Source organism: Schistocerca serialis, chromosome 1, assembly GCF_023864345.2.
Source record: "Schistocerca serialis cubense isolate TAMUIC-IGC-003099 chromosome 1, iqSchSeri2.2, whole genome shotgun sequence".
In the NCBI taxonomy this organism is placed as follows: domain Eukaryota; kingdom Metazoa; phylum Arthropoda; class Insecta; order Orthoptera; family Acrididae; genus Schistocerca; species Schistocerca serialis.
Genome location: NC_064638.1, coordinates 928,961,342 through 928,984,312, shown reverse-complemented (window position 1 = coordinate 928,984,312; position 22,971 = coordinate 928,961,342). Strand labels below are relative to the sequence as shown.

At 41.2% G+C, this 22,971-nt stretch overlaps 1 protein-coding gene across 2 annotated transcripts in view; it reads left to right on the top strand.

Moving 5' to 3' along the window:
• The window catches only part of LOC126412402 (serine protease svh-1-like), a 467,630-nt gene that overhangs the window by 282,180 nt on the left and 162,479 nt on the right, over positions 1-22,971 (top strand). For both annotated transcript variants that reach the window (XM_050081990.1, XM_050082000.1), the window contains one exon: positions 1,534-1,660. In XM_050081990.1, the coding sequence (XP_049937947.1) occupies positions 1,534-1,660 (127 nt within the window). The remainder of the gene's footprint in view (positions 1-1,533; positions 1,661-22,971) is intronic.

Below are 22,971 nucleotides of genomic sequence, written 5' to 3'. Positions count from 1 at the left end.
CGTAGAAAACAGTCAAGTACAGCCTGGTCATGCACGGGGATCCTGAGGACATTAGCAATGAGGGCTTATGAGATCTCCCATTTTGAAACCACACAGAAGCTAGAACACATTAAGCTCATGTTCAAGGAGAACGACTACACTGAAAAACAGATTTGTCATGCTTTAAAGTTTGGACTGTCACCGGAACCAGTAAATGTGTGTATTGGTTGCTATGCAATCATTTACTGGGGGTGCATCTTCAAAGACTGGAAGGACTTGAAAGAGATATAGCATAACAGCACTCCTTGGTTTGGTTAAAGACAATTCATAGGAGAGGAAGTCCAGTTTTTACAAAATCCCTTGCCATTGTGGGAAAATGTGTATTTGGCAGAAATTCACGCAATTCAGGACATATGTGTTGTGCACCATTATCACACACAGTTACTACAACCTGAGAAATCCTGCAGTGGTGGAGCACTGTGTAATCAAGGGACATAGGATGATATGTGATGAAAAATGGATAGTAGCCCCTTTGTCTTTCTATTGGTATGTGTCTTAAAGGAATCAATCAAAATTAGACTGGCAGACTATTCAAAGAGAGACAAGAGCTACTTTTAAGGGTAAAAAATGAGGAATCCTGTATATCTGGTATAAATAAACAGTGGTATTTGACTCAGGCAGTAGAATTTATTAATCCATGTACATGGATATAGTTCTACTAGTTTTCACCACAGGGATGATGCACCGTGCTTGCATCAGAGGCCAGCAGCAACAAAATCTGGCACGTACACTGTTGGTGTTCCATGACATGTGAAATGGCTGCTGATTGAGGTAGGAACAAGTTCCATTGAGATTAAGAAGCACTGTTCTCACCTGAAGGCAGCCAGATAGACCACTTGAACATTGTTTCTAGATAACTATGTGATCTGGCTGCAGTCCTGAAAAGAATATCATCAGTTAATACACAGAAAAAGTTTATGCAGTCACATCAGATTTATTTATTTACACTAGGGTGTCCAGGGTGGTTAAAGTAGCAAAATTTTGGGAAGAATTACAACGTTTTGGTGCAGCAAACTGTGAGTGGAGGGGGGTGGGGGGTCAGTTGGTGGAGGTTATGAGAAAGATTCAGTGATGGACCTAAGGTATTGAGCAAGCATTGAAGGGCATGTAGTACTTTTTAATAGGATCTTCGCAGTCACCCACTCATTTTCTACTTAGCTCCTCACCCCAATAACCTATCCCCCCTCCCCAATATCTCCATCTATAACATTCTATTGATCATACTAGCAATAGAATGAGTTTTCTCAAGTTCTGTATGCCTGTGCCCGTCTTTTGTTGTACTACACTCTGTCAACCCTTGCGTCTCCCTGCCATTTACCCTTCCCTCCCCCACCTCTTTCCCATCACACCATTGTGTGTGTGTGTGTGTGTGTGTGTGTGTGTGTGTGTGTGTGTGTGTGTGTGTGTGTGTGTGTGTGTGTGCACTTAAGTGCCAGTTCTTTCTCTTGTGATGTCACTTAAATACCATTTCATAGATTTTCCATATTTTTGTAGGTTTGTGATGGGAAAAATGACTGTGGTGATGGATCAGATGAAAGGAACTGTTCCTCAATAATAGTTGATCACAAAATTCGTCTGGCTGGTGGGAACCTATCTAATGAAGGACGTGTTGAAATGGAAGGTATGTGAAAATTTCTTTAATGAGGGTTGTTGTGGTTCTCCTCTTCACAACATGATGTTTTTAGATGGGATGTAAGATTATGGAAAGCAGCATATTGCACATTAATTATAATACTACTGTTTAATTCCAAAATATTTCAGTTCATGACATGAGAACATGAGGCATCTTTCTGATGTCCCTTCCTTAAAACAAAGACATTAAGCTTAGCAGCTTTTGTGGGCGATTATAGAAAAGTGTGCCCTGTGCTAAAATTGTGTACAACCCTCTTTCTTGTCTCTCACTGTCATCAACTTCTACATTTCTACTCCTAAAGCCACTGTACAGTTGAATCTTCCTGGTGCATTAAAATTGTATGCCATGAGACTCAAACACTGAGCTATCTGGGTACACCCAGCCGTCACAGGTTTTGTTCTGCTATTAACTTTTTCCTCATTGTGCAGTTCATGGCAGAAGCAATATTAAACTCTTCACACTTTCATTGCATTTGCTTAATGCTAGACACATTTAAAACACTTGACATGAAAATAATGTCAGTGGTGGTAAGTTAAAAGGCTGACACCAGGATGTAAATACCAAATGAAATAAATAATTTATTTTATTAATTTGAAAAAATAAATAAAACAGAGAAAACCCTTATAACTGTTGCATCACAAAAATAACATTGACTTTCAGCATATTACATGCTTTTCTCTTTCCTTCTGTACTCTGCAGAGGCTTTCCTATGGTGCTGTAAGACTAGCATTTCCAAGAGAGTGGCAAGTTTGGCTATCTTTAGCCCCAGAACTTTTGCTGAGATTGAGTTGAGGATAGCCTAAGGCTAATTAAAGCTTTAAGTTGATCCATTAGATGCCCTTGCATAGCATACATGGTAGCAGACTGCCCAAGAAAGATATGGATGCAGGTTCAAATCCTGGTGCAGTGTACAGCTTTCCAACACGGCATGTACCCTGCATAGAAAAAGAAGAAATCATTGCCAGCAAAAACCCTAATTGCTGTCTGTAGGTCCAAGTTTCCTCTACATTATTTCTCTCACAGGTGCTAATCTGACAATCTGGTGGGAGTGTATCTGCTGAATAAGGATGGGACAGGAAAGTAAGGCTTTGAGACAGTCTGTGAGCTGTGCTCAGAAGGAAAAATTGGTGGTGTGCTGCCCATGGATGGCAGGAATCTGATTTGAATTTCAGCTACATCCATGAATTTAAAGTTGTCACATACATGTTAAGACATTATTAACTTCTTATGTTCCCTCCAATACTTTCATCCCAGCTTCAGTAGTGAACTTGTAAGCCTTGATGCTATCATGAGTCTATGACAAAATAGTAATAGCACTCTTAATAAACTCAATATTAAGTGTCACTTGGATTGATCAGCTCTGTAATATTTTAAATGTAATTCTTTAAATTCAGACAACAGTCCACATCCTAAACAATGCATTTCATGCAGCTTCAAGTGAGACTTTACAGTTTGTACTGATTATGCTAAGTTATACTACATACTCTGTATTTCAGTACTGCTACAGTCAAAAACAACTCTTGAGATTACATATATGCTATGATGAACATACGTGACAGTTTGAAATCATATGTTCAAATCATATGTTGAAAGAGTGCTACAACCAGGATTCCCATCTTTTGCAGGCAGCACAATGTGTACAAATCTCATGGGCAGACTTGATTTCTACTTGTTTGCCTACTTACCTTACAAGCTCCACAGAGACTCCTCTGTTATGCCACAGGACTAGCACTTCTAGGAGAAAGGAGACAGTTGAAAGTTCAGTGTAAACATAACACTAAGTGTGTTGTTGAATGACATTTTTCTGTTGTTTGGCAGGGTATTTGCTCTGATAATACTTATAACAACATATAATTATATCCCACTGGATACAGAAGGCAGCAGCAAAGGTGTGAGTGCAAGCAAATTGATAAATATTATTATTGAACACATCATAATCCTACTAACTTCATTAGCAGTAGCACAGAAGCTTTCTTTGGACTGTCTGGATGTGTTTGTAGCAAACTAATGAGATCTGTATTAAATCCAGGCATTTACAGTGAAAGGTTTCCAGGAACCACAACACAACCACAACAGGATTGGTGCAGTGGAGAATGAACCCAGTTTTTCAGGAAATGGATCTGTTCTTTTACTGTCATGACACATTACATTCTGCTTTCATTTGCTGTCCTCTCGACACAATACAAAATATGTTTCACTAAAGTGATTGCACTCTTTATCCGTAGAACCAAAGAAGCAGTCAAACTGGCTATTTTGAAATTTTGTCAGTTTATAACAACAATTTTATAAACATAATACTTTTAAATGTCGTGACTTTTGTTTCCTTTCAGCAGAGACTGCACTGCAAGAATTACAGAACTGTAGCTATGCTTATTGCTTTTATTTCTCCCTGTATACCTGAAACCACAGCAGCTTTATGTTTCTTTATGTATGTATATCATCTTAGAGATCAGCAAATACACGGTTATGTTATATGTGACTGTGATGTGGAGTTGCAATGTATGCTGTAGCTTTCGAAGTGATTATTGTGTCTTTTTACACTTGAATTGCTTGGCTGTGGGTAATCCATGATACAGTTATTGTCATACCATAACCATGATCAAGTTCAAATCTGAAAGCAAGATCATGGATGAAATACAGCATTTAGCACTGGAAAGCATGCTTATTACAAACACCAATGTACAGCCAGAACAGAACTGAATTCCTGGACTGAGAGGACTGCTATTTGTACAGACATAAAATATTCCACGAGATACAAACGTTACAAACGCAAGAAAGTTTGATAACTTTCCATAAACGATAAATACTAAATAACAATTAATTTCTGGTAATTGGGTTTGAACTGGCAATTCACAGCATACCAGCCAGTGATGCTAACTGATGCTGTGCCACACTGCATGCAGCACAGATCACAATATTCCTCTGTCTTCTGGAGAAAAGCAACATGCTTTTTCAAAAGTTCTCATTGGTCCTTTGTGTCTGACAGCTCTTACTTTACAGTTGTATTGTACTATCCTCTTCACTATGATGAGTGTCAGAGATAGCCCCCCCCCCCCCCCCCAATCTCTCCCCCACCAAGTGAGTCTTCAATTTCCTGTAGCCCCTATTGTCAGTCTTTGCCTCAGGACTGTAGCAGGGCTTCATATGGAAGATACAGTATCTCTGTTCTTTTGTCTTCTTGATGAACAATTGGAATACTTGACTTCATGTGTGACATCCAGTAAGCAAGAAACAATTGATATGGCCCAAAATAATGCTGTAGTAACTTTTCCAATAGTCCCACTTTCCACACTGTCATGGAAATTCATACCAAGTCTTCCAGGCTGTTTGACACTGGTTAGATCTTGTCATTATATTGCTCTCAGTGCTTCTCCCAGGTGTCCATTGTCCACATGTAAATTAGCTGTCTTCTTTCTTTGGCCATTATGATGATGAGGGGCTCCTGTTGTCAATCTGAGTATTGTCTGGTTGAAATGGGAACAGTGTATCCATTGTCATTTTGGCTACATGACCATGGAGCACAAAGAACAGTGTGAAACCTGTAATGGTTTTCTTGCTGTGTTACATACACGTGTCACAATGGCCAGTTCACACTGGTTAGTATTGTATCCCAATCTCTCTGTTCAATATCATTGTACCTCAAGAGCATGTGTGCCAATGTTTTGTTGAAGTGTTCTGTGAGGCCATTCATCTGTGGGTAGCAGGCAGTCATCATTATGTGGGTGCTGCTGCAGCATGTAATTACTCTGGTACCATTCTTAACTGTAAAACTTTTCCACTGTCAGAGGACATCACATGAGGTACTCTGGGCTTCAGAATTGTCTTTTATATACGGAATTTCGCAAATTCTTGAGCTTCAGCAGTCACTACAGCTTCGGTGGTAGCATGATGGGTGAGGTAGTTAGTGCAGACTATTATCTACTGGTTCCTATTTGTCGAGTTTGGGAACTTCTTCAACAGCTTGATTCAGATTTGGTGGAATTGTACTGTTAGAGGTGGAATTGGAAGAAAATGGCCTGGAGGTAACTGCGGGACATGCTTCCATCGCTGGCATTCCTTGCAGTGGCTGACATCTGAGCAGTGTCTAATGGATGGGTAGAAGCCCGGGTGACCTTATGTTGACATGTCATGGAAAACTTTGGTATAACTGGCTGTAGATGAGCTGGGATGATGAGAAACCCATTTCCACCCCGTTATATCGTTGTTCCTCATATACAATATTCCGTTTATTAATTGGAATCTCCTTTGGTTGGGTCCTTCTCTTTCAGAACAGAACTGAACTCCTGGATGGAGAGTACATACATTAATCCTTGTTCCATAGATCATGAATATGACATTTCGTAATGACGTGGAACGTGTCACTTTAACATAAGTTTTATTTACACAAAATAATTAATTAATTTTTTAATATTTTTTATTTTTTTTCAGTACTTCATATCTAAGAATTCATCTATTGAGTAGAAGGAGCTTTTAAATGTTGGTTGGCTATCTGTCAGACTTTTATTACTATTTGGCAAATGACCAAAGATTTTTGTGGCAGCATAATTCACCCCTTTCTGTGCCAAAATGAAATTTAATCCAGAATAGTGAATATCATCCTTTCTTCTGGTGTTGTAGCTATGCACTTCGTTGTTATTTTTGAATTGGGATGGGTTATTAATAACAAATTTCATAAGTGAATATATGTATTGTGAAGGTACTGTGAATATCTTGAGTTCCTTAAATAAATGTCTGCAAGATGATCTTGGGTGGGCTCCAGTTATTATTCTGATTACACACTTTTGTGCAATGAATACTTTCTCTGTTAATGATGAATTGCCCCAAAATATGATGGCATATGGAAGCAATGGATGAAAATAGGCATAGTAGGCTAATTTACTGATATATTATCACTAAAATTTGCAATCACCCTTTTAGCATAAGTAGCTGAACCTAACCATTTCAGCAGATCATCGATGTGTTTCTTCCAGTTCAATTTCTCATCAATGCACAGACCCAGAAATTGTGAGTATTCTACCTTAGCAACCAACTTCCGTTCATAGTCTATATTTATCAATGGTGTTATGACATTTACTGTACAGAATTGTATGAACTGTGTTTTCTCAAAATGTAGTGAGAGTCCATTTGCAGAGAACCATTTAATAATTTTCTGAAAGACATTATTTGCAATTCCCTCAGTTGATTCTTGCTTCTTGGGTGTAATTACTATACTTGTATCACCAGCGAAAACAACTAACTTTGCATCTTCATGAATATAGAGTGGCAGATCATTAATATATATTAAGAACAATAAGGGACCCTAGACTGACCCCTGTGGGACACCATTCTGGATACCTCCCCAGTTAGAGGACTCTGCTGGTTTTTGTAGACTATCTGTACTGTTTATTTCAACCTTCTGCGTTCTTCCAGTTAAGTATGAATTAAACCACTTGTGCACTGTTCCACTCATACCACGATACTGAAGCTTATCTAGAAGCATTTCATGATTCACACAATCAAAAGCCTTTGACAGATCACAAAATATCCTGATGGGTGACATTCAGTTATGCATTGCATTTAATATTTGATCAGTGAAAGCATACATAGCATTTTTTGTTGAACAGCCTTTCTGAAAACCAAACTGACATTTTGTTAGTAATTCATTTTTACAAATATGTGATGCTACTCTTGAATACATTACTTTTTCAAGAATTTTGGATAAAGCTGTCAGAAGTAAGATTGGGCAGTAGTTGTTAGCATCAGATCTATCCCCTTTTTATGCAACGGTTTAACACTAACATATTTCAGTCTATCTGGAAAAATTCCCTGTTTCAGTGAGCTACAACATATGTGGCTGAGAATCCTACTTATTTGTTGAGAACAAGCTTTTAGTGCTCTGTTGGAAATGCTATCAATCCCATGTGAGCTTTTACTTTTGAGTGAATTTATTATTTTCCTAATTTCAGTAGGAGAGATGGGTTGAATTTCAATTTTATCAAATTGCATAGGTACTGCCTCTTCCATATACTGCCTTGCTTTTTCTAATGAATAGCTGGAACGTATTTTCTTTACAACACTTAAAAAATGGTTATTAAAAATGTTGTCTACTTCTGACTTCTTGTTAACGAACATTTCATTGTGTTTGATAGAAATACAGTCTTCCTGTGCTCTCAGTTGCCCTGTTTCCCTTTTCACAATATTCCAAATTGCTTTAATTTTATTATCAGATTTGCTACTCTCAGACATAATGCACATACTTCTGGACTTTTTAATAACTTTTCTTAATACAGTGCAGTAGTTTTTATAATGTTTCATTGTTTCGGGATCATTACTCCTCTTAGCTATAATATACATTTCCCTTTTCTGTTTACAAGATATTTTTTCCCTGTAGTAAGCCACGGCTTTTTACATGGTTTCTTACAATTATATTTCATTGTTTTCTTAGGGAAACTGTTTTCAAATATACTCACAAGGGTATCATGCAATAGGTTAAATTTTAAATTAGCATCATGTTCCCTGTACACCTCATCCCAGTCTAACTGTTGCAAGATTTCCCTAAAATTTTGATGTGTTTAATTGTTAATGGAATGCACTATTTTGGAGGACTGTTTTGCATTTCCGTATGGAGCTATATCATATACTGTAACTAGCTGTGCATCGGGACCAGACAGACCATTCTTAATAAGAAAAGTTTTTATTTGATTGAATTTATCTTGGTCTATGAAAACATCACTATCAGTGTGCTGCTTTCCTTTACCTCCCAAGTAGGAAAGTCAATAACTGACGTCAAATTGAAAGAACTGAGTAATACTTCAGGGTCAAGCTTTCTATCTGATTCTTTTAGAAAATCTACACTGAAACCCCCACAAACAGTAATTTGCTTTTCTTTGTCTGACAGGTAGCACAACAAAGAATCTAAGTTTTTCAAAAATAGTTGAAAATTTCCCAATGGGTACCTATACACAGCTACAATCATAGAAGTGACTTTATTTAGTTTAAGCTCACATGCACATGCTTCTATGTGTTGCTCTATGCAAAATTTTTTAGTTTCCAAATTTTTCACACTATGACTGATTTTAACATATATGGCAACTCCTCCTCTCTCCATAGTGTCTCTACTTACATGTGTTGAAAGCTTATATCTACCTACATTTACCTTTCTCATACCTGTGACTATATGGTGTTCAGACAGGCATAGTACATCTATTCCACCCTCAGTTTCTAAATTTTCTATACAAACAAGAAGCTTATGTACTTTGTTTTTTGATCCCCTGATATTCTGCTGCAACATATTAACATTATTTTTTACTGTGCTTTTATCTGAATCTTGTGACATGCTATCATTATTTTTCACTGTACTGTTATGAAAATCTTGTGATATTTTCATGTCACTAGTACCTGCCTGTTTGAACTTTTCATTAAGCTTAATTTCAATCAATGTAGGATGATTGGATACTGATCTTAGCCTAAAAAATTACTCCCAAGAGTTTCAGTGCCCCCCCCCCCCCCCCCCCCAAAGATTTCGCTACATTACAAACATAAGAAATTTCAAAAATCACATTACAAATGTAAGAAATTTCAAAAATCACATTACAAAGCTAAGAAATTTCAAAAATCTTCCATAAGTGATAAATATTAACCAATAAATAATTGCAGGTGGGTCAGTTTAACCTTCCAGAAATGATAAATATTAACTAACGAATAATTGGCAGTGGTTGAATTTAGACCGCAACTCATAGCACACCAGCATGTGCTGCTAACACCTGTACTACACTGCATGCACTGCAGTTCATGGCCCTTACGTTGCCAGACAAAGTAGTTATGGAATATATACTAACAAAGAGATAGAGGGGCTGGCCAGTACTTACCTCAGCTCAGTACAGCCGATAGATACACAAAAAACAGAACCAAAAATTTACGTTCCTAGCTTTCGGAACAAATGTTCCTTCATCAGGGAGGAGAGAGGGGAAAGAAAGGGAAGAAGGGAAAATAGATTCAGTTACTCACAACCCAGGTTATGAAGCAACAGGGAAAGGAAAACAGGGAGGGTAGCAAGGATGGAGGCATGGTTGTCAGAGGGAAGCCAAAGATATTCTACTGTAAGTACTGTGCCAGCTTCAAACCAAAGAGGATGCATACAGAAGTAAAGAGGTATATAGTATAAAGATAAACACAACTATGTAGGATGAAAATATGTGTGAATGGCTAAAGAGGAAAGGGAAAGAGGAGAAGACTGAAGAGTAAATGGGAGTAAGGTGGTTTAACGTAGGTTCAGTCCAGGGGGATGGTGGGATGAAAGGATGTGTTGGAGTGCAAGTTCCCATCTCCGCAGTTCAGAGGGACTGTTGTTGGGTGGGAGAAGCCAAATGGCACATACAGTGTAGCAGGTTCCTAGGTCCCTAGAATTATGCTGGAGGGCATGCTCCGCTACTGGGTATTGGACATCTCCTAGGCGGACAGTTCGTCTGTGTCCGTTCATGCGCTCAGCCAGTTTAGTTGTTGTCATACCGATGTAAAAGGCTGTGCAGTGCAGGCATGTCAGTTGATAAATGACATGTGTAGTTTCACATGTGGCCCTGCCTTGAATTGTGTATGTAGGGTGGCTAGGCTAGGTTTGTTGGCTATGAGGGGGGTTTGTTGAAGGTTCTGTTGTGGTTGGTGTTTGTGAGGGATAGGGAAAGGGACCCCACTTCTTAGGTGTTGCACTAGCACTGTGGATAGTTTTTTCAGGTGGTGTGTGGCATGGAACTCAAGTTTGCAGCTGGCTTCTAGGATGATGTTCCTGAGTGTGTTCTCCAAGGAAAGGTTTGAGAGGTGGAGGACATTGAAGAGAGATAGGACCTGTTGGGAGTGGTGGTTACATGAAGTAGTGTAGAGATTCAGGACAAGTTGGGTAAGGGCTAAGGATTGAATGTTCTGGAAGTCCAGGAGAGACTGGTGGAAGGAGGAATTGCACCCAGAGATGGGAACTTTTAAGGTAAGTCCTTTAGGGGTAATTCCAAAGGTTAAGCAGGACCGGAGGAAAAGTATGTGGGATTGCAGTTTGGCTACGGTGAATGCATGTTTCCGGAATGAATGTAAATAATGTGGTATAGGATTAGGGTACGTAGTGGGTAACTGGTGGGTAGGGAAATTAAATAACTAAAGTTAAAATAGTAATCATAAGAAGGAATAAAATATGGAGGGAAGGACGAGAAAGAAAGAAATTGTGTTGATAATGTTCAATACCAAAGGAAGACCACTAAATAAGAAAAATACGGAAAAAGTTGACCAGACCAAGCAAGTATGTCCAGATCAGGGGAAAAGAACACACGTTGCTCAAAAACAGAGATAGCGAGTGGCGAAAAAAAGGATCGCGCATGCCGCAAAAGAGGTCGCGCGTGCCGCAAAAAATATCGCGCGTGGCGCAGAAATATCCCAAAAAAAATTTCCTGTGGCAGAGAAAGATAGCCACTGGCACAAAAATATCGCCAGCAACACAAAATCGACGGAAATGGATGATACTGGTAGGTGTGGAATAGATTGTTGGCAGTGATTGTTGGCTGGAAAACAGCGAACGTTAAAACTATGGAATGTTAAATAAATAAATCAATAAAAAAAAGAGAAGTGGACTATAAACGGAACAAGATAATAGGAGGAAGATGAAACTAGCACAGTTGGTGACGAAAATATTTATTCATGTATATATAAAACACTGAAGAAGAGAGAGTGTTAAGATGACAGATGTAAGTGATAGCTAACAAAAGGGACAAAACAATGAAGGATGTGGACCATATAGGTGATCTAAATGATTAATGGAAAATCTCATATTAAGATGTGAAACAAATACTAACAAAGAGATAGAGGGGCTGGCCACTACTTACCTCAGCTCAGTACAGCCGATAGATACACAAAAAACAGAACCAAAAATTTACATTCCTAGCTTTCGGAACAAATGTTCCTTCATCAGGGAGGAGAGAGGGGAAAGAAAGGGAAGAAGGGAAAGTAGATTCAGTTACTCACAACCCAGGTTATGAAGCAACAGGGAAAGGAAAACAGGGAGGGTAGCAAGGATGGAGGCATGGTTGTCAGAGGGAAGCCAAAGATATTCTACTGTAAGTACTGTGCCAGCTTCAAACCAAAGAGGATGCATACAGAAGTAAAGAGGTAAATAGTATAAAGATAAACACAGCTATGTAGGATGAAAAGATGTGTGAATAGGTAAAGAGGAAAGGGAAAGAGGAGAAGACTGAAGAGTAAATGGGATTGAGGTGGTTTAACGTAGGTTCAGTCCAGGGGGATGGCAGGATGAAAGGATGTGTTGGAGTGCAAGTTCCCATCTCCGCAGTTCAGAGGGACTGGTGTTGGGTGGGAGAAGCCAAATGGCACATACAGTGAAGCAGGTTCATAGGTCCCTAGAATTATGCTGGAGGGCATGCTCCACTACTGGGTATTGGACATCTCCTAGACAGACAGTTCGTCTGTGTCCGTTCATGCGCTCAGCCAGTTTAGTTGTTGTCATACCGATGTAAAAGGCTGTGCAGTGCAGGCATGTCAGTTGATAAATGACATGTGTAGTTTCACATGTGGCCCTGCCTTGAATTGTGTATGTTTTACCAGTAGCAGGGCTGGAGTAGGTGGTTGTGGGGGGATGAATGGGGCAGGTTTTGCAGCGGGGTCGGTTACAGGGGTAGGAACGGCTGGGTAGAGAATTTAGTCTGGGAATATTGTAGGGTTTAACAAGGATGTTACGGAGGTTAGGGGGGGTGACGAAAGGCATCTCTGGGTGGGGTGGGGAGAATTTTGTCAAGGGATGATTTCATTTCAGGGGTTGACTTGAGAAAGTCATATCCCTGGCGGAGTAATTTGTTGATGTTTTCGAGGCCAGGATAATATTGGGTGACAAGGGGGATGCTTCTGTGTGATCTGGGGATAGGAACATTGTTGTTGAACGGGGAGGAATGTATTGCTCGAGAGATCTGTTTGTGGACAAGGTCTGCAGGATAGTTGCGGGAGAGGAAAGCACTGGTTAGGTTATTGGTGTAATTGTTGAGGGATCCGTCACTGGAGCAGATACGTTTGCCACGAATACCTAGGCTGTAGGGAAGGGAGCGTTTGATGTGGAATGGATGGCAGCTATCAAAGTGAAGGTACTGTTGTTTGTTTGTGGGTTTGATATGGACAGAGGTGTGGATGTGAGCTTCAACAAGATGAAGGTCAACATCCACTAAGGTGACTTGGGTTTTGGAGAAGGACCAGGTGAAATTCAGATTCGAAAAGGAGTTGAGGTTATGGAGGAAATTAAGGAGTGTTTCTTCACCATGAGTCCAGACCACAAAGATGTCATCTATAAACCTATACCAGGCCAGGGGAAGCAGCTGTTGGGTCTTCAGGAAAGCCTCCTCCATGCGGCCCATGAAGAGGTTGGCATAGGACGGAGCCATCCTGGTTCCCATGGCCGTTCCCCTGATTTGTTTGTAGGTCTGGCCTTCAAAAGTGAAGTAATTATGGGTGAGGATGAAGTTGGTAAGTGTGATAAGGAACGAGGTTTTTGGAAGATCTTCGGGTGGGCGTTGGGAGAGGCAGTTTTCAAGGGCAGAGAGACCATGGGTATGTGGGATGTTTGTGTAAAGGGATGTAGCATCTATGGTGACAAGAAAGGTTTCAGGTGGGAGAGGAGTGGGAATGGATTTGAGGTGTTCTAGAAAGTAGTTTGTGTCTTTGATGTAGGATGGGAGTCTGCGGGTGATAGGTTGGGGGTGTTGGTCTACCAGAGCTGAGATATGTTCTGTTGGGGCTTTGAAGCCTGCCACAATGGGATGGCCAGGATGGTTCTCTTTGTGGATTTTGCGTAATAGGTAGAAGGTAGGGGTACGTGGCTCAGGTAGAGTGAGTAAGTCTATGGAAGCTGTTGTGAGGCCTTGTGAGGGACCTTGGATTTTTAGGATTTTCTGCAGCTAAGTCTGGATGGAGGGAATGGGATCCTGGGTAACAGCTTTGTAGGTTGAGGTGTCGGAGAGTTGACGCAGTCCTTCTGCCACATACTCGACACGGTCAAGTACGACAGTTGTGGAGCCTTTATCCGCCGGGAGGATGACAATAGAGCGGTCTATTTTCAGCTCCTTAATGGCATGGGATTCAGCTGGGGTGATGTTGGGGGTTGTCGGGATGTTCTTCAAGAAGGACTGGGAGGCAACACTGGATGTGAGGAATTCCTGAAATGTCTACAAGGGATGGTTTTGGGGGAGGGGAGAAGGATCCCTTTGAGAAGGCGGTCGGAACTGTTCTAGACAGGGTTCAACACTGGGTCTAGTATCTGGGGGCTGTGTTTGGGTAGTGAAGTGATATTTCCAGTTGAGGTTCTGGGTGAATGAGAGGAGATCTTTAACCAGGGCAGTGTGGTTGAATTTAGGTGGGGGCTAAAGGTTAAGCCTTTTGATAGAACAGATGTCTCTGGAGGAGAGAGGGATCTGGATGAGAGGTTTAGAACTGAATTGGGACTGGTGATATGTGGCATTTGACTGTGGTTATAGTTGAGATTTGGTCTGTGTGGGGTATGAGCTGGGATGGGGAGATTGAGTAGGGTGGCTAGGCTAGGTTTGTTGGCTATGAGGGGGGTTTGTTGAAGGTTCTTTGTCATGCCACACACCACCTGAAAATACTATCCACAGTGCTAGTGCAACACCTAAGAAGTGGGGTCCCTCTCCCTATCCCTCACAAACACCAACCACAACAGAACCTTCAACAAACCCCCCTCAAGGCCAACAAACCTAGCCTAGCCACCCTACTCAATCTCCCCATCCCAGCACATACCCCACACAGACCAAATCTCAACTATAACCACAGTCAAATGCCACATATCACCAGTCCCAATTCAGTTCTAAACCTCTCATCCAGATCCCTCTCTCCTCCAGAGATATCTGTTCTATCAAAAGGCTTAACCTTTAGCCCCCCGCCTAAATTCAACCACACTGCCCTGGTTATAGGTCTCCTCTCATTCACCCGGAACCTCAACTGGAAATATCACTTCACTACCCAAACACAGCCCCCAGATACTAGACCCAGTGTTGAACCCTGTCTAGAACAGTTCCGACCGCCTTCTCAAAGGGATCCTCCTCCCCTCCCCCAAAACCATCCCTTGCAGACATTTCAGGAATTCCTCACATCCAGTGTTGCTTCCCAGTCCTTCTTGAAGAACATCTCGACAACCCCCAACATCACCCCAGCTGAATCCCGTGCCATTAAGGAGCTGAAAATAGACCGCTCTATTGTCATCCTCCTGGCGGATAAAGGCTAAACTGTCGTACTTGACCATGTCGAGTATGTGGCAGAAGGACTGCGTCAACTCTCCGACACCTCAACCTACAAAGCTGTTACCAAGGATCCCATTCCCTCCATCCAGACTGAGCTGCAGAAAATCCTAAAAATCCAACGTCCCTCACAAGGCCTCACAACGGCTTCCATAGACTTACTCACTCCACCTGAGCCACATACCCCTACCTTCTACCTATTACGCAAAATCCACAAAGAGAACCATCCTGGCCATCCCATTGTGGCAGGCTTCAAAGCCCCAACAGAACGTATCTCAGCTCTGGTAGACCAACACCCCCAACCTATCACCCGCAGACTCCCATCCTACATCAAAGACACAAACCACTTCCTAGAACACATCAAATCCATTCCCACTCCTCTCCCACCTGAAACCTTTCTTGTCACCATAGATGCTACATCCCTTTACACAAACATCCCACATACCCATGGTCTCTCTGCCCTTGAAAACTACCTCTCCCAACGCCCACCCGAAGATCTTCCAAAAACCTCGTTCCTTATCACACTTACCAACTTCATCCTCACCCATAATTACTTCACTTTTGAAGGCCAGACCTACAAACAAATCAGGGGAACGGCCATGGGAACCAGGATGGCTCCGTCCTATGCCAACCTCTTCATGGGCCGCATGGAGGAGGCTTTCCTGAAGACCCAACAGCTGCTTCCCCTGGCCTGGTATAGGTTTATAGATGACATCTTTGTGGTCTGGACTCATGGTGAAGAAACACTCCTTAATTTCCTCCATAACCTCAACTCCTTTTCGAATCTGAATTTCACCTGGTCCTTCTCCAAAACCCAAGCCACCTTAGTGGATGTTGACCTTCATCTTGTTGAAGCTCACATCCACACCTCTGTCCATATCAAACCCACAAACAAACAACAGTACCTTCACTTTGATAGCTGCCATCCATTCCACATCAAACGCTCCCTTCGCTACAGCCTAGGTATTCGTGGCAAACGTATCTGCTCCAGTGACGAATCCCTCAACAATTACACCAATAACCTAACCAGTGCTTTCCTCTCCCGCAACTATCCTGCAGACCTTGTCCACAAACAGATCTCTCGAGCAATACATTCCTCCCCGTTCAACAACAATGTTCCTATCCCCAGACCACACAGAAGCATCCCCCTTGTCACCCAATATTATCCTGGCCTCGAAAACATCAACAAATTACTCCGCCAGGGATATGACTTTCTCAAGTCAACCCCTGAAATGAGATCATCCCTTGACAAAATTCTCCCCACACCACCCAGAGATGCCTTTCGTCACCCCCCTAACCTCCATAACATCCTTGTTAAACCCTACAATATTCCCAGACTAAATTCTCTACCCAGCCGTTCCTACCCCTGTAACCGACCCCGCTGCAAAACCTGCCCCATGCATCCCCCCACAACCACCTACTCCAGCCCCGCTACTGGTAAAACATACACAATTCAAGGCAGGGCCACATGTGAAACTACACATGTCATTTATCAACTGACATGCCTGCACTGCACAGCCTTTTACATCGGTATGACAACAACTAAACTGGCTGAGAGCATGAACGGACACAGACGAACTGTCCGCCTAGGAGATGTCCAATACCCAGTAGCGGAGCATGCCCTCCAGCATAATTCTAGGGACCTAGGAACCTGCTACACTGTATGGGCCATTTGGCTTCTCCCACCCAACACCAGTCCCTCTGAACTGCGGAGATGGGAACTTGCACTCCAACACATCCTTTCATCCCGCCATCCCCCTGGACTGAACCTACGTTAAACCACCTCACTCCCATTTACTCTTCAGTCTTTTCCTCTTTCCCTTTCCTCTTTAGCCATTCACACATTTTTTCATCCTACATAGCTGTGTTTATCTTTATACTATATACCTCTTTACTTCTGTATGCATCCTCTTTGGTTTGAAGCTGGCACAGTACTTACAGTAGAATATCTTTGGCTTCCCTCTGACAACCATGCCTCCATCCTTGCTACCCTCCCTGTTTTCCTTTCCCTGTTGCTTCATAACCTGGGTTGTGAGTAACTGAATCTACTTTCCCTTCTTCCCTTTCTTTCCCCTCTCTCCTCCCTGATGAAGGAACATTTGTTCCGAAAGCTAGAAACGTAAATTTTTGGTTCAGTTTTTTGTGTATCTATCGGCTGTACTGAGCTGAGGTAAGTACTGGCCAGCCCCTCTATCTCTTTGTTAGTATTTGTTTCACATCTTAATATGAGATTTTCCATTAATCATTTAGTTATGGAATATTTAGGACATGTGCAGTGATTTTCAGGGCAACAGTCCAGAGTAATGAATCTGAAAAATAAGTAGGAACTGGTAGCTTTGATTATGTTCCAGACACAGACAGTGCTGAATCAAGTGAGAGTAAAAGAAGTTATACCATGGACTGTAAAAGAAGTTATACCATGGACTATTGCAATTTTAAGAGAGATCTTTCTATCAAAGCCAGCATATCATTTGGCTTGGGAACTTTGCCAAGAGATTGATTCAAATTTGGTGGAATTGTGCTGCTATAGATAGAATTGGAACCAAATGCCCTGGAGGTAACGGCAGCACATGCTTCCATGCTGGCATTCCTTACAGTGGCTGACATATAAGAGTATCTAATGGACGAGCAGAATCCCGAGTGACCAGATGTTGACGTGTCATGGAAAAACTTCAGGATAGCTGGCTGAAGATGAGCTGGGACGATGAGAAACCATTTCCACCCTGTTAGATGATAGTTCCTCTTATACAATATCCCATTTATTAATTGGAATCTCCTTTGGTTGGGTCTTTCTCTTTCAGAACAGAACTGAACTCCTGGATGGAGACAGTAGATGACAAGGTAAGTGTTTTGTGGGCTGTTCAGAATTTGGAGAAAACTGTACAGAATGAAAGATTTTGGATCATATCATATATATACTTAGAAGATTACAGAACCAAAGTGACATGAAAATTCACAGCACTGTTAGTGCTTGGTTGCTGTTTGTAAATGACATAATATTAAAACACATAAAACTGTGTGTTGACACACACAGACATATGCAACTTGATCTAGATACTTTCATTGCAGTTTTATATAAAAATACATTTTTTGTGCCAGGGGAATTGATATTGACAACTTGTGGTCAGAAACCTAGGGACCACAGTTCTTCCATGATACTCTGTTGAGAAATGTATCTAAATCTGTTACAACAATGGAAACTCCAAGTTTGTTAATAATTGTAATATTAATTTTTCCTGAGGGCATGCAGCTTTACTGTATGGTTAAATGATGATGGCGTCCTCTTGGGTAAAATATTTCGGAGGTAAAATAGTCGCCCATTCAGATCTCCGGGCGGGGACTACTCAGGAGGATGTCGTTATCAGGAGAAAGAAAACTGGCATTCTGTGGATCGGAGTGTGGAATGTCAGATCTCTTAATTGGGCAGGTAGGTTAAAAAGTTTAAAAAGGGAAATGGATAGGTTAAAGTTGGATATAGTGGGAATTAGTGAAGTTCTGTGGCAGGAGGAACAAGACTTCTGGTCAGGTGAATACAGGGTTATAAATACAAACTCAAATAGGAGTAATGCAGGAGTAGGTTTAATACTGAATAGGAAAATAGAAGTGCAGGTAAGCTACTACAAACAGCATAGTGATCGCATTATTGTGTCCAAGACAGATACGAAGCCCACGCCTACCACAGTAGTACAAGTTTATATACCAACTAGCTCCACAGATGACGAAGAGATTGATCAAAAGTTTGATGAGATAAAAGAAATTATTCAGATAGTGAAGGGAGACGAAAATTTAATAGTCATGGGTGACTGGAACTCGATAGTAGGAAAAGGAAGAGAAGGAAACGTAGTAGGTGAATACGGAATGGGAGTAAGGAATGATAGAGGAAGCCGCCTGGTAGAATTTTGCACATAGCATGACTTAATCATAGCTATTATTTGGTTCAAGAATCATAAAAGAAGGTTGTATACATGAAAGAAGCCTGGAGATACTGGAAGGTCTCAGATAGAGTATATAATGGTAAGACAGAGATTTAGGAAACAGGTTTTAAATTGTACGACATTTCCAGGGGCAGATGTGGACTCTGACCACAATCTATTGGTTATGAACGGTAGATTAAAACTGAAGAAACTGCAAAAATGTGGGAATTTAAGGAGATGGGACCTGGATAAACTGACCGAACCAAAGGTTGTAGAGAGTTTCAAGGAGAGCATTAGGGAATGATTGACAAGAATGGTGGAAAGAAATTCGGTAGAAGAAGACTGGGTAGCTTTGAGAGATGAAAGAGTGAAGGTAGCAGAGGATCAAGTAGGTAAAAAGACGAGGGCTTATAGAAATCCTTGGATAACAGAAGAGATATTGAATTTAGTTCATGAAAGGAGAAAATATAAAAATGCAGTAAATGAAGCAGGCAAAAATGAATACAAACATCTCAAAAATGAGATCGACAGAAAGTGCAAAATGGCTAAACAGGGATGGCTGGAGGACAAATGTAAGGATGTAGAGGATTATCTCACTAGGGGTAAGATAGATACTGCCTACAGGAAAATTAAAGAGACCTTTGGAGAAAAGAGAACCACTTGCATGAATATCAAGAGCTCAGATGGAAACCCAGTTCTAAGCAAAGAAGGGAAAGCAGAAAGGTGGAAGGAGTATATAGAGGGACTATACAAGGGCGATGTACTTGAGGGTAATGTTATGGAAAGGGAAGAGGATGTAGAGGAAGATGAAATGGGAGATATGATACTGCATGAAGAGTTTGACAGAGCACTGAAAGACCTAAGTCGAAACAAGGCCCTGGAAGTTGACAAAATTCCATTAGAACTACTGACAGCCTTGGGAGAGTCAGGCCTAACAAATCTCTACCATCTAGTGAGCAAGATGTATGAGTCAGGTGAAATACCCTCAGACTTCAAGAAGAATATAATAATTCCAATCCCAAAGAAAGTAGGTGTTGACAGATGTGAAAATTAGCAAACTATCAGTTTAATAAGTCACGGCTGCAATATACTAACATGAATTCCTTAGAGTTGAATGGAGAAACTGGTAGAAGCCAATCTTGGGGAAGATCAGTTTGGATTCTGTAGAAATGTTGGAACACGTGAGGCAATACTGACCCCATGACTTATCTTAGAGAATAGATTAAGGAAAGGCAAACCTACGTTTCTAGCATTTGTAGACTTAGAGAAAGCTTTTGACAATGTTGACTGGAATACTCTCTTTCAAATTCTGAAGGTGGCAGGGATAAAATACAGGGAGCGAAAGGCTATTTACAATTTGTACAGCAACCAGGTGGCAGTTATAAGAGTCAAGGGGCATGAAAGGGAAGCAGTGGTTGGGAAGGGAGTGAGACAGAGTTGTAGCCTCTCCCTGATGTTATTCAATCTGCATATTGAGCAGCAGTAAAGGAAACAAAAGAAAAATTCGGAGTAGGAATTAAAATCCATGGAGAAGAAATAAAAACTTTGAGGTTCGCCGATAACATTGTAATTCTGTCAGAGACAGGAAACAACCTGGAAGAGCAGCTGAACGGAATGGACAGTTTCTTGAAAGGAGGATAGAAGATGAACATCAACAAAAGCAAAACGAGGATAATGGAATGTAGTCAAATTAAATCAGGTGATGCTGACGGAATTAGATTAGGAAATGAGACACTTAAAGTAAATGAGTTTTGCTATTTGGGGAGCAAAATAACTGGTGATGGTCAAAGTAGAGAGGATATAAAATGTACACTGGCAATGGCAAGGAAAGTGTTTCTGAAGAAGAGAAATTTGTTAACATCGAGTATAGAGGTAAGTGTCAGGAAGTCGTTTCTGAAAGTATTTGTATGGAGTTTAGCCATGTATGGAAGTGAAACGTGGATGATAAATAGTTTAGACAAGAAGAGAATAGAAGCTTTCGAAATGTGGTGCTACAGAAGAATGCTGAAGATTAGATGGGTAGATCACTTAACTAATGAGGAGGTATTGAATAGAATTGGAGAGAAGAGAAATTTGTGGCACCAGAAGAGGGAATTGGTTGGCGGGGCATATTCTGAGGCATCAAGGGATCACCAATTTAGTATTGGAGGGCAACATGGAGGGTAAAAATCGTAGAGGGAGACCAAGAGATGAATAAACTAAGCAGATTCAGAAGGATGTAGGTTGCAGGAGTACTGGGAGATGAAGAAGCTTGCACAGGATGGAGTAGCGTGGAGAGCTGCATCAGACCAGTCTCTGGACTGAAGACCACAACAATATCAATTATTAATATTAATTATATTGTCAATATTGAGACCCTATTATTTTATGCTATGATATCGGGGATCAAAGGTAAGCTAAAATCAAAATAATGAAGTCTGCTTTGATCACATAAGCTTGAATTAATTGTTTTGAAAATTGTTCCCTCGAGAAAAGCACCATCACTGAAGAAAAATCCTTTCCTGCTACGGCCAGATGCAAATTTACACAATACATGGCAAGTAAAGTACCAGAATTTAGCGTCAAATGCTGGTTAGCATACCTGGGAAGTTGATCAAAGAATCAGATAATTTCTTAAGTTTTAGCATTTCTGAATAAGTTGTACCATTACTGAGAAGTAGAAACGATAGGTCAACTGATAATTTATTCACACCTGGCTGAAATATTGAAGAGGAAGGACATAAGTTTAGTGGGTACAATGAACCTTTTGGGAAGAGAGGTAACACATCAAGAAGGATGTCAAAAGCGTTACTATAGAAAAGTAACAATATTATGAAAAGGAAAGTTGCTACTCACCATATAGCAGAGATGCAGAGTTGCAGATAGGCACAACAAAAAGATTGTTTCAAAAAGCTTTTGGCCTACAAGGCCTCTGTCAAAAAGAGATGACACACACACACACACACACACACACACACACACACACACACACACACACACACACTTAAGCAAATGCAGCTCTCACACACATGACTGAGTCACAGAGCAAGCTGAAGCCACAGTGCGAGCAGCAGCACTAGTGCATGATGATTACTAGACGGGGGTAAGGAGGAGGCTGTGGCAGGGCGGGGAGGGATGGTAGGGTAGGGGTGGGGGACAGTGAAGTGCAGCTGGGGAGTGCACAGGAACGAGCTGGAGAGAGGGTAGGTCAGCTAGGTGCAGTTGGGAGGTTAGACAGAGAGAAGGAAAGATGCTGGAAGGGGGGGGGGGGGGGTAATGAAAAAGGCGAGAAGTAAAAATACTGGGTCTGTTGGTGGAATGAGGGCTGCGTAGTGGTGGATGAGATCAGGGAAGGGGCAGGGTGAGTGAGGACAACGACTAATGAAGGTTGAGGCCAGGAGGGTTATGGGAACATAGGATATATTGCAAGGAATGTTCCCACCTATTCAATTCAGGAAAAATGGAGTTTGTCAGAAGGATCCTTATGGCACAGGCTGTGAAGTAGTCATTGAAATTAAGGATGTCATGTTGAGGACAAATGTCTGCTTGTGTCTGTGTATACGCGGATGGATATGTGTGTGTGTGTGTGTGTGCGAGTGTATACCTGTCCTTTTTTCCCCCTAAGGTAAGTCTTTCCGCTCCCGGGATTGGAATGACTCTTTACCCTCTCCCTTAAAACCCACATCCTTTCGTCTTTCCCTCTCCTTCCCTCTTTCCTGATGAAGCAACCGTTTGTTGCGAAAGCTTGAATTCTGTGTGTATGTTTGTGTTTGTTTGTGTGTCTATCGACCTGCCAGCGCTTTTGTTTGGTAAGTCTCATCATCTTTGTTTTTAGATATATTTTTCCCACATGGAATGTTTCCCTCAATTATATTCATTGGATGATAAATAGTTTAGACAAGAAGAGAATAGAAGCTTTCGAAATGTGGTGCTACTGAAGAATGCTGAAGATTAGATGGGTAGACCACATAACTAATGAGGAGGTATTGAACAGAATTGGGGAGAAGAGAAATTTGTGACACAACTTGACTAAAAGAAGGGATCAGTTGGTAGGACGTTCTGAAGCATCAAGGGATCACTAATTTAGTATTGGAGGGCAGCATGGAGGGTAAAAATTGTAGAGGGAGACCAATAGATG